Below are 18,126 nucleotides of genomic sequence, written 5' to 3'. Positions count from 1 at the left end.
CTTTTGCCTCAAGCAGACAGAGAAGAGAAATAAATTTTTATATGGTATGAACTGAGCAAAGTCACCACACGTATAGGCATATAGTTGAATAATGCAAAAAAGAGCCTTTTTTCAGGAAATAACCTCTTAACATTATCTTTCAGGCCTCAGAAAGTAATATGGCATGGTTCAACTGCAAATGGGATCCGACTGGTTAGCAACTACTGCGAAGCCTGGCATACAGCTGATACAGCAGTTATGGGACAAGGGTCACCGCTGAAGATGGGGAAACTTCTTGATCAGAAAGCATATAGCTGTAGTAATCAGTTTATCGTTCTCTGCATTGAAAACAGTTTCATATCTGATACCCAAGGAAAATAATTAACCTGTTGCACATAAGAATATTCCATTTTATGACAGAAAAAGCTGACACTGAAATTTAATTTGTAGTGATGTAAATATTCTATTTTTTGTAATTGCACGTTTCAGGAAAATATAACCAAAGAAAACATACCTCAACACAAACAGGATTCCAGTTGGGTGGAACATCTAGTGTGTGTGAGGCTGACTTAAAGCTTTTCCTTCCACTTGAACTCCACAGAGGGTAGCAGATTTGCCAACAATTAACTCACAGCCCCTTGTCTTTCTGGCTGAGCTGAAGATCACTTAAGGACACTGGTCAAGGGTGGTCTACCAGGAAAATCTCGTAGCCTGTCTTCTGAACAGTAGGGCTCAGCAAGGCTGCTGCTTCTTCACAGTCGAGAAGCTGCATGCTCTTCCTCCAGTTCTAAAATATGAATTTCACATCCCTGTCTCCCCTCTTTTCGCTTGCCTAGATTTTGAATACCCAAGGCACTATTCATATATATGAATGTACACATATTATCCCTGAGTGAATAACAGTAGGCTGTTAAATCTGACAAAGCCGGAATTTTCAAAACAGCTTTAAAAACATAGGTGCTCACCTTTGCGTTTCAGTGGAAGCTGAGTACCTAACTCCCAGAAGCTTGTACAGATTACAGTCTAAGTGCTTACATATGACTTTAGTGGCTTGACTTCTTATTTACACTTTTTCTTTGTAGATTCTTCACATAGGGCTTTATGCAGGAGGAGTAAATTTCACCTAGACAAAGTCTGGTCCTTATTTTGGTGCCACTGTCATCAGAAAACCTGAAGCAATGTTAATAGAAAACATCCTGTTTTCCTGGCTGAACTGTGCAAAGTAAATGCAGACAAAAGAACCGTCTGACCTTTATTTATTCCATTGCATACTAGACGAAGTCATTTCCTGTTGCAACAGACTGCTGAATGAAAGATGCCTCTCATAGTTCCTTTAAAATAGGTTTTTAGACATTGTTATCCTATTAAGTTGTATGTAAAGTGACTTTCCTTTTTGTGAATTTACCCTTCAGATGTTCACATAATGAAAGAGTTGTTAATATAAACTAGCAGCAGTAGTGACAGGAATGATCAGTAAATGCTAATATTCTTCATAAACGGTATCACTGTAATATTTTAAGTCTCTTGTTTATATTTTACTGGTGTATACACTAAACAAGGTATTTACTTCTATTTTAACAGGCAGCAACTATGCAAATCAATATTCATTTACCACCAAATAGAATATTAAATTACTAGATAGCTACTTTCAAAGAAAAAAAAATCCCAAGCCAGATCATATTTATTATACTAAACTGATTTAATTATTATATAACATAATAATGTGAAATCCAGGTTTATTTTCCCAATTTAATATAAAAGCATATTTCCCAGGGTCAGCTGAATCATTTCTTTTCTTTCTTTTCTTGGAAAATTCAACACTGCATTATTAAAATATGTTAATGAGGCCAAGCCAATTTATATTACATTTAAACTGTATGTATCACAATTCACTGCATTCATTTATAGTCTGTTCCCACAAAATGCTGAGCACTCTTGTGAAATACAAAATTCCTTTAGCTTCCACAGTTGAAAGAGTTGTATATGTAGGGCAGGTTTTCACTGTGAGTCACAAAAGGTTCAAGAAGGACAATAAAGTGTTTACATTCTTCCTGCAGAAGCCATCTACCTCAATTGCTGGCAGAGCCTCAATCCCTCGAAGGCAGGGAAGACAGGCATTTATTACTAGCTTGCAGCTAGTAATTACAGTCAGTTCTTGCTCTTTCACTCTTGAGCTGGAGCTGGCAGTCACTGCGAGCTGGCTATTTCCTTGCCTAGAACTGTAGTGACAAGGGAGAGAATGAGAGATGTGGTCAGACAGAAGAGCTGAAGGGGAGAGGGAAGAGGACTAAAAATACATGCACCTTTTAGGAGATACTGATCTAATATTTAGGCGGGGCCCAGCAAAAATGTGTGCAGAATTCTGTTTGTACTGATCATTTCACAGCGCTAACTTCTTTCTGTATCTTGGATAGCTGCTAGAGCTTTACAGGGAACTGAAATGGTTAATAGCATCCATAGGATCTTAAAGAAGTCCTAATGATTACTTCCCACCTCTATTATTAATCAACAGGCTATAGGAATCTATTGTACAGCCTTCAAGTTAATACAGAGCATGATCCATGCATTATCAGTGCTGCCACAGTGCTGGGCATACTTACTGTGCTAACACACACCACAACGAAGGAGCTACCTGATCCCAGGATGACATGAGAGAGCTGTTGGTAAGCTGGGGATTGGCTGTAGAAAAAATCTTCTTCTGTCATTTTAACTAGAGCCAGTGAGGCTCTTTATACTCCCTGGGTAACCCCAGAGAAACAGTAATGTTTGTCAAGAATATGACAGAGACAAATTTAGCCCAGTATCTTACAAGAAATTATCCTTCCCTATCAAGGCAGATTATTTTTGCAGTTGGACCTAATCCTAACACAAAGGTCAGGTGCACCCAAGGAAGAACATTTGCTAATTCATGTAAGAAGCTGTGTGTAACGCAAATGAATCACCAACATCAGAGCAAGGTTGTCGTAAAGAATAACTGCAATAGAAGTCAATGTAAAGTGAACGAATGAAATCAGTATCGGTCAAATAAGATCCTTCTTTCTTTAAGAGAAAGCCTTTGGTTGATAACATCCATCTATTTTGAAGCTTTGATGCACTTTAAGAGAAAGAAGCTAATATACTGTAAATACAGAGGTGAAAATGTTATAAAGCATCAGAACTCCAGAGCCTGGCTGATAAATGCTGCACTGGTTTGAATAAAGGGTTTCTTAAAATAAACATAGCATACTCATTTCAGCTACTGAAATGGGTATTTCTAGAAATCAGACCGGTAGATTTGTTATTACATGAATTGTAGGTGCAAGCTAAACCAACAGAGGCCTGGTTTAAATCAAGAGCAATCCACAGTGGGATTTGCACTTCTTCAAAAGAATCAATTCTCCATTAAAAATAATTAAAATTTAATTTTAATTAAGCTGGTGCTTAAACTGAAGAAAAAAGAAAATCCCACTAACAGTTAGGAAATATTAATAACCAGCTGAAAAGGGTTATCAAATCATTACTGAAGAGATTCTTTTTTTTTTATCATGGATACTTTGGGAATGATGCAAAATGCAGGAATACATAGTTTAATACTTACTACATATTTGTTTCTAATCTGAAAGGATTCATTGTTATCAGGGTAAATTGAAATGTAAGATTTTGACTGTATAACACCAGACTGAACTTAGTTAAAATCAGTCCACATTTTTCAGGTGAAACAACACTCTCTATTGCAACAGTTCATTGGTTTGCATCAAATTTGCCAGCTACATTCATGCTTTATGCAGCCAGAATATAACTCCTGGCGGCAGGGCACATATGTGCTTACATGTACTTACAAACTAATGTTTCAGAAGCAGTTCAGTACAATCAATAATATAACATCTGTCTGAACTGACTGACTGCCTCCAAAGCACCTTGTGGTGTCATGCAAAGATTTTTAGAATCATCTTTTGACTTGAAACAGCAAGGGTTTGTATTTTTTTTCAATTCCCACTGTGTCTCCCCAAATTACTTAAAAGTTGGTGTAGAAGAATATAATTTTTAGCCTAATTAAGAAAATGGAGGGGAGGTGTATTGGGAGAAAGGGCAGGAGTGTGCATGTATGCACACATAAATGCAGACACATTCATCTCCAAATAACTTTCTTTGACCTTGCTGCCTCAAACTCAGTGGCCAGGTTAGTGTTTAACTGCCTCATCAGCTTCTTTGACCTCATGCACAGAGGTAAGTGTTATACTAGGGTGGATGAACTTCTGACAATCAACGTACAAATCAGTGCCTGGCAAAAAAAAGTGGCTTCTCCTCAACTCACTTTTCTCCAGTTCCATTTTTCCTGAGAGCCAGCATTCCTCCACAGAGTCTGCTTTCCACTGAAATGTGAGTATAAGCAGTAGATTGTAGGCTCCTTACAATCCTGTCCTGATCCATTGATATATTAGAGGTATGTAACCAGGATGCCTTTTGTCCTGTTCAGTTTAAGGATCTTTCCTTTGGGATGTTGCAAAACATTACGTGTTAGATCTTCTGAGTGCAGGTGGATGAACTCAGCAATGGGCTCAGATCTATGCCCCCATTTTCTGAAGGCAAGAAGCTGAGATCTGTGCACGTACCATGACTGATGTTAGGGCAGAAGAGTATCTAGCTGGTGGACAAAGGTCTTTGTGATGCATGCCAGAATGCATTTGTGGTCTGAGCCTCTCAAAATATATTTCCTGTAGAAAAGCCTCTATTCTTACAAAGAAACAGTGAGGCAGAGAAGCAAGAGAAGTTAGTCACATCTAATCCAGTCATCTCCTAATGTCCACATTTTTCCTGGAAAAAATGTGGGGTCAACCCCCACAACCTAGATATTATTGAGGTAGTGATATATCAGAGAATAGTGCAAGGCTTGGGTACACATCAGCATTTTAAACTTCTGTTCTCAGTTTGAATGCCACATAATGATAGATAATAAGCCACTCATCCTATCAAAGTCACTTAACCCCAATATGTGTCTTAAAAAAAAACACCAACAGGAGAAAAGGTCAGAAATGCTGATGAATAGCCTAGAGGGTTATAGCCTAACCTTCTAGCCTAGAGGGAATAACCTAGAATATAATAGTCATTTAGAGCTGCATCCTCTTTTCCTGGTACATTCATTCGGCAGGACTCAAGGTGATGAGAGAGAAAAGTAAGAGGAGTTAAAAGGATTGGGGAGAAGGCAGAATAAAGCACTGAAATTGTGGTGAAATCTATGAATGAGAAATTAGGAGGAAAAAGCAAATGATCACCTCTGCATAGGATCTATAAAAGCAACACTGAAGGCAATAAACAGGCTAGTCTACAGGTTGGAGCTGTAGAAGGAACAGTGTGAACTCAGAGGAAATGTTTGTGAAAGCAGTAGCTAAGAGATGTCAAACACAGCGATGAAAAGGACTTGGGCATCCATGTCCAAACTTAATGATCCTCTAATTCCCCCTCAGCCAATGGTACGTATCCGTAGGCAGCTATGACACTTTGGACACATAAAGAGCAAAAAGTCTCATAAGTAAGAATCCACAAAAATTGAAATAGCTCTTATAGACTCAAAAAATCACTCCCAATATCCTTAATCTTGTAATGTAAGGTCTGTGAGCACAAATCCCTTCAGCATTAAACCTACATTTCCCACATTAACCATCAGATAGTAAGTTAAAGGGTAACAGCTCCCAGCTGTAATTTTGCAGAAAAGTACTGATTGCACATAGAAACTTGACTATAGAGAGTGAAAAGGTTTCAGCATCCCTGGTGGTGCCCTGCTTACAAGGCTTGCTGTTAAGGCTTTTTTAGATATGTATCTCCCTGTACATTCTGCAGGAAGCTAAAAGCACCTCAAAGTGAAAAACTACAGTAAGACTTGAGCTGCATAAGTCTAAACTTCTAAACTACTGAAACCTATTGTAATCAAAAGGCAGTTCCTGTTAAGCAGAGCAGCAACTTTTTTTCCATTCAAAATTATGACCTTCTGGAACAGTTAGTCTAATCCATGTTGCAAGAGAAGCTTAAACCTGTTTTAGCCCCAAGCAAAATACAGAGGCTCAGAGCAGTAAGGAGCTACCTACTTCACTAAATCTGAGAGAACTAGTCAGCATCTTTCTTCGTTATCAGTAATGCCCACCAACAGCTGTGACTTTGTTTTACCATCCAAGCAACTCGGGAGTATACAGAGAAGTAAGCACAGGAATAAAGTAGAACAGCACAGACCAGGACAGGAATCTGCTGACACCTGGTTATGCCTCTACAGGTTTTGGTAGCAATGTCCAAGTGTGCACTGCGTTTCAGACCCAAGTGATTTATGGTGGTTTCCTTTTCACAAACTCTTCCTCATTCTTTACACAGAAAAGCAATGTCCAAAGAATAAGTTAGGATTTTTTTTACCAAGGATAACGCTGCCTGGGGAACCCCAGCTTCATCTGTTAACAAATGCTGCAGTGACTAAGGCAGAGGGTGGCCAAAGAGAAAGCATGATTTTATGTTTATGGTAATAGAATGGTGCCCAAAGGAACTGGATTATGCCCCTGATTCTTTCATGGAAGAAAATCTCCATAGAAACTAATCTACCTCAGAGCAAGTTACAAGCAGTGTGGAGAAGATCAGCATGTCACTCCACGAGAATTAAAGCTAACCTAAATCAGTTCAACCAGAGATATGATCTCCTTTGTGTACCATGCCCCCTTTCTCCCTTGTGCCCACCCTGGTTATCATGCATCCCACAGAGAGCACACCATATCAAAAACAAACCCTGCGAAACAAAACCCATTTATTCCCTGCTGATTTATCTCCTTGATCTGGCTCCTGTGCAGTAAGACATGGGCCAGTGCCAGCACATGGAAAGGCAGAGTGACACAGCCATGGGTGCAGAGAACAGAACTACAGTCGTGCTTGCTTGCATTGCTGAGGTACCGCACCGCAATGCACATGCTACTGAACTGTGAGAATAAAGCAAATTTCTGAACAGCTGATCACTAAGTGGGCTTTACTCATTTTGTGCACTGAATAAGGCCTGGATATTGTTCAGGTTAAAAATTTTTTTAAAGTACTAAAATATGTAGATCCAAGTGGAAATGGGACATGGGTAACTTTAGTTCTGGCATAGCTCAACTTCTGAGTGCTTTACTTTGCAGCTCTGAACATTTTTTTTTTCATAGTTTTTTGTGTATGTATAATCTATGACATTCTTTGTGCACCTAAACACAATTCTTATATCTCCAACACAATCCTAGAAATGCTAAGAAGTGTTTCTTCTCAGCCAGGCTGATAGAGAAAACCAATTTTGGTGTGTTTGTAGGCCAAACCATTTTTGAGAGCCAATTCAATTAGACACTGAAGCCATATACAAAATAAACTACAGATAGTCTTCAAAATACAGTATTTACACCGCTCTTCTAAGAAAAACAATACCTTGGGACAAGAAAAAGCATTCAGCATCTCAAGAATATCTGTTCTTCTGGAAAGTAAGACATGATACATTAGACTTTTAATCACTTCATTTCAAATAAAACTACAAAATGTGTAATCTTCTCTATAAATTAAACTGCCATGGAAAGATACTCAGAGACACTCTAACATTAATATTTTGCCATAGTGAACATTGAAAATTTACCCCTACTCTTCATTTTCTGTCCTGTAATACATTTGTTAGCTATGACAAAATTCATCCCAAAACTAGCCAGTTAGGCTGAAAATACCACATACTCCCTCTCCTTGTCAACAAAGGCTTTTCCCTTCCCATCTTCAATTCTTTGTTAGATCCTATATATATATTCTTACTAACATTATTTCCAATATTTTGTTGGCAGATGAATCCAGTGCCATGCTGGATATTTTTCTGACGTTCACTTAAAATGCTAGTTCTCTCCTTAATTTTATCCTAGCTTTAAGGTAGGAAATGATCCACTTCTCATGATTCTTCAGCTATGGCCACCTTTAAACACCACTGACAACAGACAGTTTGGTAGGGCAGGTGTCATGAAAGCACTTTCAGCACTATTACTGCAGAAATCCTAGGAAATGTAGGTTATGTAGAATCTGATCAGATGCAGGACTGAGGTCAAGTTTGACTGGATACTGTCAAACCCTTTAATGTCAGTATCTGCTAGTGGCTCCTCTTGATTGTGGGAATAGGAAATATTTATGATGGCACTGGCATGAAATTTAAAAATCCTCTCAGATTTTAACAGGAATATTTATTTCTTAGCATCAGTCTCCTCTAGCATTTCCTGTTTTGTGGCTCATGATGGACTCTACATAGTTTAACCGCAGTAACATTCAGTAACAAACATATAAAAATAAGTTAATAAATTTGATACACCCTGATACACCCTACTGTTTTCAGGCACAGTACTTCATGAATTGTCATAGGAACAAATCACTACAGTACAGCAGTATTCAGTGTTTCATAATCTAGTCCTGCTGGTCCTGCTCACAGACCACAGATGAATTCTCACCTTCTAAAGTCTAGTACTACTATCAGCTTTTGCTGACAGTCGACCTGTACTGAGTTGGTACATGCCACAGAAACAAGATGGTTCCCAGACAGGACAGCTATTTTGTCCTGAGTACCCAAAAAGGGACAGGGAATTAGTGGCACAAATCCACAAGGAGTGTTATCTTCTGGTACAGATATCAGCTTACCAAAAATGTATCATCGAACTAAAGGGTTTTTAGTGAAGAGCGACAAATCAAACATTATGTTGGATAAAGATGCTAGCGGACAGCAATCGGCAGCAGCAGTTACCACTGAAATGGTGAGACACAGTTGTCTATTAACATTCCTGTGATAGACATATTTTCAGCTTGAGGACATACCATTTTTGAGACTCCCTCTGGTATTTTCTGCTCATATCACATGCCTTGCTTTTCAGTGTTAATAAGCTAAGATACCAGTCCTATATTGAGCTCCAATTTGGCAGATCTGCATTCCTCACAGGTGTGCAGAGGCTGCACGTACTAGAAAAGGATCTTTTTTTCTAATCTTGCTTCCTGCACCATCACCCACATCTAACCTATTAACCTATCTAACCTATCATGATCAGAGCCAGATGGAATGAAGAAGGCTGGCAATTTGTATGTTGTCCCCCAGAAAGTAGGATACAATTAATTGTGCTCAAGGAATAAAAACTATTTGTGAAAAAGGAGAATGCTTGGTATCCAGATTATGGCATCTATTCCAGGAGGAAGAGGCCTAGTTAAAGCAAGGATGGCTGATTATATAGATTTGGCATGGTTAGCTGGATAATGAGCATCCAGAAATTAGTGTTCTAGGTCCTACTCACAACTATGCTTAAAGTGACATAACGCAACTTCCTAATTCTGTGAATTACCAAAAGGGATTTGTGAACTGTACAGAAATATCTGCAAAAATGAATAATGGAGGGCAGAACTAGAACGCCACGTCCCTTGGCCCCTAAATTAAGAGATATGTGAAGAGGTTTTTTCCCATATAATATATATTGCAGACATTTTACTAGATGCAAGCAAGCAGATAACCAAGTAACAGGAAAGCTATACGACACTTACTAGGTCTGTGACTGTGCTGGACTGTTGTAGTGCAGAGTTTTTAAAATGAAAACAGAAACAGCTCATGACTTCAGGAGAAATCTGGAGCTTTATTAGTGAGTCAATGGTTATCTTTACATACTGGGAAATTTTGAAAAGTTTTTGGACAACATTCATATTAGATTGAATACTGGGGGAAATGATTAAACAGCAGAAAAATGGCTACCAGCAATCCTTTATGAGGACTTCTCATCAAAAAGACCTTTTTCTCCCTGGCTTGAGCTCACTCATTTTAATTATATACTGCAAAACTCACCTACTTTCACGGACATTTGAGAAGAGTATTGCCTGAGGAACTTGGCAATGGAGGCTGTCACTGGCAGAAAAAATGGTTATGAAGAACGTGATATGAATGGCATATTTTTAGATTTGACAGTAGGAATCTTAAGTGTGGATAAAAAAACCCACACATTTGAAACAGTCTATGAAGACTTAAACTGTTTATCAATAGGAGGTCATTCCTGATTACCATCTCTCATTTTTTCTCACTTAGTTTTAGCAACTGACACTCTTACACGCTCTAATAATTAATACTTCATTCTGTCTGAAAGCAGGATAGCAAGCTTTTAAAAGCAATATCATTGCAAGGATAATGACAGTTGAGACAATGTTCAGGTCAGAATTGAAGTAACATTGGGAAGAAAGGCAAAATGGTTCAATAATTTATTAATCCTCAAAGACAAAAAACAATTTACACATTATTTAGAAAGGTAGAATTCATGTCAAGAAATACCAATTGATATATCACCAGATATTCACAAAAATGCACACTATCATGCAATCATTAGTCTTTTGTACCAGACACATCCATAGACAAGAATATTTCCATACCAAACCCACGGGAAATAAATACTTGCTTTGTCTAGTCTTGTACACTCAGTAACCATTGGTCAACAACCTGACTTAGAAAGCTAAGACTCAACTTGGAAAAACTCCTGAGGGAGGAAAGCAAGAAAATGAAGAGTTATTGTCTACCCAAGAAGCATTCTGGACTCTGTAATAAGAATGTTATGTTTGTTGTATGTGGATATTGTAGTTCTTACTGGCTCTAAAAGAAAAACAAAACAAAAAAACATTTATTAAGGCCATGATTTAAAAATGGTGGTTCCATGGTGCAGATGAATGGTAATATAAATCATATTTCAATATAAGAAACAGTTTAGTACATCCTTACCAAGAACTCAAGTTCTTGTTCTTATTTGCAGCCAGAAAATTATGTTCAGAGGTCCCACACTAACTCCATAATAATCCAATCTAGAAATGAGAAGAGCATTATCACTTCAAGCTAGAAGAATAACCAAGGACTGAAAAGATCTCAAAAACAGATATTATTGGAGAAGAGTTATAAACTCAACGGCTCAAGAACTGGTAAAGAACAAACAAGTTCTGCCATTTCTACTATCTCTGTTTTTACTGATTAATTTGTCATCTTATTCAGATAGGGGTTTAGTCTGCTTTGCTTTCTTTTAATTTTAATTCCTGAGTAAGTATACACTCCGTTACTTGATTTAAAGAACAATTAGGAAAAACAATACATCAATATATCACATGCATACTGATGAAACCTCAACTCAGATGAGTACATGCCCTCTTGTAAAGGCTTTGTACATGTGCTAAACAACAGAAGCAACAAAATACCTTTTTAGAACACCCTACAGAAAATCACCATCTAACTGGCTCAGACTGCTGAAAGTACAGCAGCTTTAGGAGTGAATTCTAGCTAGAGTTTGGAAACAAACAGGTGAAAACTCATAGAAAACACTACCAAGAGAGACTACAGAAAGAAGATTTTGAAACATCCAGACAGAACCTGAACTGTGATTGAAGGCTGACATTCTCACAGGTAATGTACAACATAACAAGCACTGAAGAATGAAAGTGGGTGGGGAATATGTAGCAAAACTAGAAGAGCTGCAGTGAAACAGGCAATTCCTCTAATACCCTATAGAAGAAAGTATTTCTTCTCATACCTGCTTTGTAGGGCTATTAAATCAGTGTCAACGGTTAGTCATTGCTGAGAATCTGTTATTTTCTAACCCTCCCCCCCCTTTTTGTACTGTAGGTTTAAACTTTCAATGACAGAGTGACAGAAGCTTTATTAAAAACCTGACTTTTTTTTAAGAATGATTGATATTTAATCCAAGCTCAGAAGCTGGAATTTAGAGCCACAGAGCTAATGCTCTAGGGTCTGAGCAGCTTACCACCACAATATTTGTTTCTTGCTCAAAGAAATTTCTTGTCTCCATTTAATGAATCTTACTTCCATAACAGAAGAACACAAACACGTCAAACCCACAGGATGCCCAGCTCGTAGTGGATACAAAGAGATCTCAAACAGGAAAAGTTTGTGCTCTGTGCACTGCTAAAGGGACATTAAATTCTGGTGAGTTATACACCTTCTTCTTACCCCACTGAAGTTTTGAAGTCTAAACGGAATCCAACCTGAAACTTAGGTTTCGATGCAGGAAAAAACAGACCTTTGTTGAAAAGCAGAGAACAGCAGAAATACATAAACTAAATAAATAAATTGCAAGTGCACCATCAGCTTGGCGTGGGAAGAAACAGTGCTCAAGCAATTAAAAAATGTACTTGCACAGGAAAATAAACTATCCTTTCTTGATTAGAAGCAAGCTACTTTAATGTATCTATGCTTCACTGTAGTCTGAGGTGAGAAACTCATACAATTCCTGGGTTGCTATAGCAATATAAAGCCTTCAAGCAGACAATGACGTACAGTTCACAGTCATTTCCAGACCCCGTTGATGTCAGCCTATTCACTTCCGTTACTGGTCTTCTTAGTCACTTCTCTGTTTGGTAAACATGTCTTGGGCTATAGGCTTCTCCTTCCCTGCTTTTAGCACAAATTAAAGGAGCAACCTACTACTGATAGTACTGATAGTTGATAGTAAAAGCAAAACTCCTAAGCCTGACTTAATACAGGGGTTTCTGATATTATCACTCTTCAATGAGTTACAATCAATACCATTTTCTTTAAATCTGTGTATATCTGATTTCAAATGAGGTTGAATGCTGTATGTGTAGGGAACAAGCTCTGAAGCTAAGGGACTCTACAAGCTGGAATGAAAGGTTATGCTTGAGAGGTTTAATAGCTGCAGAGCAAAACTGTCATTACAGCAATCTGCTTAACTGCAGTCTAAGAACTTACAACACTGTAACATACCCACAAACCTATTAGCTGTAGAATAAGAAGCTTCTTAGCTGTAGGGACCAAACAGCTGCACAGTGAGATGGTGTATTGCTGGGCTGCCCAATTACTACTTCTGAGATATGAGTCTGGTGTGTTTCACAGACTATAAATTTAAAGGAAAAGGGTTTCATATGACTTAAGGTTTAACTGAGCTTCTGTTAATGGAGATGATTAACTGGGTCTTGAATAATTAAGATCCCACTGTATTTAGTTTTTAAGGCACTGCTAAGATAAATCAGGCAGTGTTTATAAATGGTATAAATGGAATAATTTTAGATATTTTACAAAATAGCAATTTCAACAAATGATTTTCTTTTGCCTGTCTCTGATTTAGTAGCCTCACAGATCTTTGCTAAACTTCCTGACTTGTGTGCTTGTAGAAAAAGCACAATAATGAGCACCTTGATCCCTTCTGTCCTGATTTGAGCAAAACTAATTGGCAAAATCAAGCACCTGAAATTTTTATTTTTGAAAATGGCTTATTCTGTTAGTTTGGTAAATGACAAGCATTTGGCATTTTTCTCTTGGTGAGTTCCTTGATGAACATAATTTGTAAATATCATCATGCACTGACTAGTTGTTAAAAAAAGCACAAAAAATTTCACTAATTATCATGGAGAGAGAACTGTGATAAGAATTCTACAAATGCAGCTTTGCAATATCCTTATTTCCTCTTGCACTAGGACTAACTATGCATATTTTATTGCTGAAAGATAGATAGATTCATTATATCACTGCTCAGATGTTCTCAGAATTCTTTGCTTTATTAGCCTGAATACAATATCTCTTACACTGAAACACAAATGGAGCTTTTACTGATTGCCATCAATAATATTTCCTACCTTATTTCTATAATCTTTTACTTTAAAAGCTAAGAGAGATTTTATTTATTAGTGCCTGTGTTCTTAAGTAAATCAGCTTATAAAACAAGGACTTTCGTATCTTTGATCTTAATCAAAGACTAATATATAGAAAAAATTATAGTTTGTATAATTATTTATCTCATCGTTTGTCCCTTTGCAAAATTGGTTATACTTTAATGATCCATGTAGTTTCTTACTAGGTGTTTTTCTTGCGCTACAGAGTTTTGTTTGAACCCTTCATGCAGTCCCAAGTGTTTTGCTTTCCATCTTCTAGAAAGAAATCATAAAACCCACTGAAAAGCTGACAATAATTATTACAAGAAACAAAACTAGCACTAAGTAAAGCTCATTTCTTTCATCTCCCTCCCTGTGGCTGCAGCATATTTTATATAATGTGTCTAAATGCCATATTCCAATACAGAAATTAGCAATGAACCTGTGTTTAAACTGCAGATATTCCCTGTAAAATAGCCTGCTTTACCCAATCAAAAATGCAAATATTTTTAAAAATATGTTCAATCATTTCTAATGATCTAAACAGATCTCATAAGGCCAGATAATTTGGATTTTCTATGTTTTGTTGCATTGTATTCCATGCATTAGCAAATGATGAAATTTTTTGCATCTTTCTATAATCAGAATGGGGGAAATTCAATGAATTATGATATAAATGAGGCTAGGCAACATGATTGCATGTTGCCTGTTGTTTGTTCTTGTTAATATATTTCCACTGATTACAACTTTATTTCCATTCTCAGGAAGCACCCTGAAAACAGAGGATGGACTAAAGCAGACAAGAAGTGGCCTGAAGGATTCCCTAAGATATCATAAACACACAAAGGTGTAGAGTTGCTCTCTATTGGACTTGAAAAATTAGTATGGTGAAATCAATCTTTTTCATGTTATTTTTGCAGAAAAAGACCAAGAAGTTATTGCCATTTTGAAAAAATTGAAATTGCAGAAGAGTTATTTTCTTCCTGAATAAAATGTCATTTTACACAAGGGCATATCTTGGAGGCTGTTTATTGTGTCAGATTTCCTTACACTGAAAGGATGTTAAATCATCCTATTAAGTTGGGAATAAGCTTTCTCAGTCTGTGAGAAAACTTAAGTGTGGTAAGTAACGAATTTGGAGAGTTCAATTGTTAAGGCAATACCAAGGGAGCAGGAAACCTCATGCAGATTAAACACAAACAGAATGTTGGGAGATGGGAAAAATAACAAGAAACAATATGTATTTGTATTTTGGATGAAGCTGAAATTGACTTTTAAGAACTTTTAAAACTACTTTTTCCTAATTAAAGGCACAAGCTGTTGAGAAACTAGTAATGACAATTTCTGAGATTTTAACTGAGTTGAGCACAACTTGCAGGGCTCCACAGCACAGATCTGAGTTCTGTAGTATAATGTCAGTTTTGCCTCAGATCTGTAACAACCTAGTGTCTTAAGAGACAGCCAAGCACAGCCTTCACTATTTTGTCCTTTGGATTAAAATATCTTCATTGTTCCATTTTCACAAACATTATGCTACTCAGAGTTCTAAAATATGGTGAGAGTTAGCTTCATCTGCCTAACTAGCATATTTAAGGATGAATGTAACCAGGTATGGACATAAATAAGTTCTCTTGATTTCCTGTGGATTGGCATTCAACTGTTTGCAGATACAGGAGGAAAAAGCTGATGATTTAAATCTTCTCAGGCTGTCATTTGTATTTTGTATCTTTTTTTCCAACTGCTCTGTCTTGCATAGCAAAGAAGACAGAATTGATTCATTGTCAAACAGACTACGTAACATAATCTACTATGCAACACAGCAGACAATGCTAGGTACTTCTCATGTAACCCTTGTATAGACACAGTCCTGCAGTCCTGCATGGAGTAGAAGTACAGCAAAGAAAGGGGTAATCGGTAATCCTGGGCCCCCAGAATCTCTTTGAGGATCTTTGCAATTGCCGCTTCCACCCTGAGTTTACTTTGGCTCTTGAATCTGATGTAGTACCCAGGGATCAGAACAGGCGATGGCAGAACCATAGGTATTTCTTCAGCATTGGTCTTCACCTAGTGTCTGTTCTGAGAGAAAGGTGATGCCTGGTAAAAATATTTAGTTTGTGCTGGCACTGTTCACTACTTGAAAGTGACTTGACTTGAAACCATCTTAGTTGGTGAGCTGTCACCTGCGAGTTCCTGTATTCTCTCTTTGGCAGGCAGCCAAAGATCATTCAGGATGCTATCACAAAATGCTTCCCCTAGGACTGAACTGGGAGCCCTGAATCAAATTCTTTACCACACACTGCTTCCTTTTCCCTTCTATCCTCCAGAGATTCTTTCTGTGGGCCAGCCTTAATTACAAAAGGCCTGTAACAGGGAAGTGAATGGTGATTTTTTTTCCCCAAACACAATATAAATTTCTTAAGTTATAGTTTCAATGTGCTATATAAATTTAAAAGAGGCCTCAGGATTTGAGCAATTTTAATTGTGCTTCAGTATTTCTTACTGATGCCAATATATCATTTTACTTAAGGATTAGGCTTTTATGTATCTCTATACATGAATAACTAAGAATGTATCTGCTTAGTATTGCCAACTTCAGTATTTAATTATGGCATGAATCTGTATCAAATCCAGATGTTTGGTCCACTACTAACTGTCACTAAGGATATTTACAGTAAAACAGTATTTTGCTCAGCAAAAAAAATGCAAATAAGCACTGTTCATATGCGATGCTTATCATTGCTAGGAGAGAAGGTAGAAGAGAATGAACTAATAAATATTTACCTCACTTGAACTGTTATATAAACAGGATCCCTATCCAGAGGAGAGGATGTAAGGTAAGAGAAATGACACTTTTTATAAAGGTTGTGTCAGCTGAACAACTGTAAGTAAAATAGCCAGTAAATCAGCGTGACAAGGAAGTGAAATGCAGCACTGTGCAGCATGGTGGCTGCTGCCCTGCACACTATGAACTGAGAAGCCACAATCTGGTGGAGGCCAGATCTGAAGCTCCAGGATGGTATGTGAAGCTTGCAAAAATCTGTTGAAAATTTGTCAGAAAGAGTGACTGCAGATAACATATGAAAAAACACCTGTGAGCTGTATGTCACCTGTCTTATGATTAGAGGGCCATAGAGCAAGCAAGCCCAGCAACAGAAGTAGCATAAATACACACATTGAGCTTGAAGGACTTTGAGTCAGGATCTGGACATGGCAGCCAGGTAAAGGAAGCAGGATGCTGGTGGGCGATTTCCAGAGCGAGCAGGTAACCCGATCAGAGAAGGGGAGAAGAGTGCCTGCCCTCTTTCCTTGCCACACATGCAAAAGCTAAAAAGCATGGTGGATAAACATCTTGGTGGTGGTGATTTTCCTCAAGGGGGGATCCTAGCTGGTGCAAGTTATGTGACTAAGTAGAGTCTCAGACAACTAGGCGAGTTTGGTTTGGTTTCCAAAGTGACTGCTCCAGTTGTTTGCAGTGGGTGATCAGGCTGTGCAGTGCAGGGGACCGCGCAAGCACCGTGCACCCTGCAATGCGAGTGGGATCTATAGGGCTCTGCAAACAAACTGTCCACTCCCAAAAGGCAAAGCAAGCCGTAAGGCTGGGCTGTCTCCGCTGTGTGCTAGTTAGCAGGTTAGTGGGGAGTAAGCTCTCAGTGTTGCCTGTCACGTCTACACCCCACAGAGCAGCTCTTACGAGGCTGCTGGTGAGGGAAAAGCAGCGCAGAAAGAAAGAGCTCTGCACACTCCCCCTAGTTCATGTCCCATCCACACGTGGTTTGCAAAGAGAAGTAACTGTTCAGTACTGAGACTTGCTCTGCTCTCCCAAGATAGCGTGAGGGCTGCTTAAATCCCGCCCGTACATCTCTTCAGGGCGTTACTCCCACCTCACCGTTCACTCAGCAGATCTAGGTACTCGCCAGTGAGGCCTCCCCGCTGCTGGCAGCTCGGTGACACGTCTGGGCGCTTCTCCGCCGTCCGGCAGCGTCTGAGGCAGACTCGCGCCTGCTTCGGACAAGCCACAGAACCCGGGAACAGCCCGCGGCTTCCTGCGCACGGAGAGCGCCCCTCGCCGGGGCCGCGCACCTCCCCGAGCCTCGCCGCAGGGACCAGCCGGTTGCCCCGGGGCCGAGGCCGCCACCGACCCCGCGCCGCACCGCGCCCCCGCGGCTCCTGTTGTTTTTCGAGCGCTCGGCAACTGCCGGCGGGGCCGGGCCGGGCCGCGCCGGGCGGGAGGGGGCGGCGCTGGCGGAGCGGCCAATCAGGCGGAGCCTCTGTGTCAGTTACATTAGTGGCCACGGCCAGCTGGGGAGGTGCAGGCGGCGCGCGCTTCTCTCCGTTTCTCTCGCGGGCGGGGGGAGGGGCAGGGAGGGGGGTCGCGAGCCGGGATCCTGGTGCGCGGGTGCGCGCGCGCGCGCGCCCTCGCTCTGCGGGTTCGGGACCGGACCATGGCGTTAACGGCCACTCGGCGGCCCTGGGCCCTGCTGTGCCTGGTGGCCGCGCTGCTTTTCCCCGGGGCGGCCGGTGAGT

The 18,126-nt window shown here is 39.4% G+C and overlaps 2 protein-coding genes and 1 long non-coding RNA gene across 4 annotated transcripts in view; 2 read left to right on the top strand and 1 right to left on the bottom strand.

The window, feature by feature from the left end:
• Positions 1-1,492, top strand: part of COL15A1 (collagen type XV alpha 1 chain) — a 151,579-nt gene extending 150,087 nt beyond the window's left edge. For both annotated transcript variants that reach the window (XM_026115040.2, XM_064506809.1), the window contains one exon: positions 144-1,492. In XM_026115040.2, coding sequence (XP_025970825.1) covers positions 144-360 — 217 coding nt within the window. In that variant the 3' untranslated portion in view covers positions 361-1,492. The remainder of the gene's footprint in view (positions 1-143) is intronic.
• Positions 1,493-1,642: 150 nt separating this feature from the next.
• LOC112992145 (uncharacterized) lies at positions 1,643-17,855 on the bottom strand. Its single transcript, XR_003261464.2, has 2 exons — positions 17,489-17,855; positions 1,643-2,198 (listed from the first exon to the last, which is right to left on the bottom strand). It is a non-coding gene; the product is annotated as an uncharacterized LOC112992145 (long non-coding RNA).
• The window catches only part of TGFBR1 (transforming growth factor beta receptor 1), a 36,292-nt gene continuing 36,018 nt past the window's right edge, over positions 17,853-18,126 (top strand). The window contains exon 1 of the mRNA XM_026115039.2: positions 17,853-18,120. Coding sequence (XP_025970824.1) covers positions 18,045-18,120 — 76 coding nt within the window. The 5' untranslated portion in view covers positions 17,853-18,044. The remainder of the gene's footprint in view (positions 18,121-18,126) is intronic.

Source organism: Dromaius novaehollandiae, chromosome 2, assembly GCF_036370855.1.
Source record: "Dromaius novaehollandiae isolate bDroNov1 chromosome 2, bDroNov1.hap1, whole genome shotgun sequence".
Lineage (NCBI taxonomy): Eukaryota > Metazoa > Chordata > Aves > Casuariiformes > Dromaiidae > Dromaius > Dromaius novaehollandiae.
The sequence above is the reverse complement of the archived record's forward strand: the minus strand, read 5'-3'. Positions and strand labels throughout refer to the sequence as shown.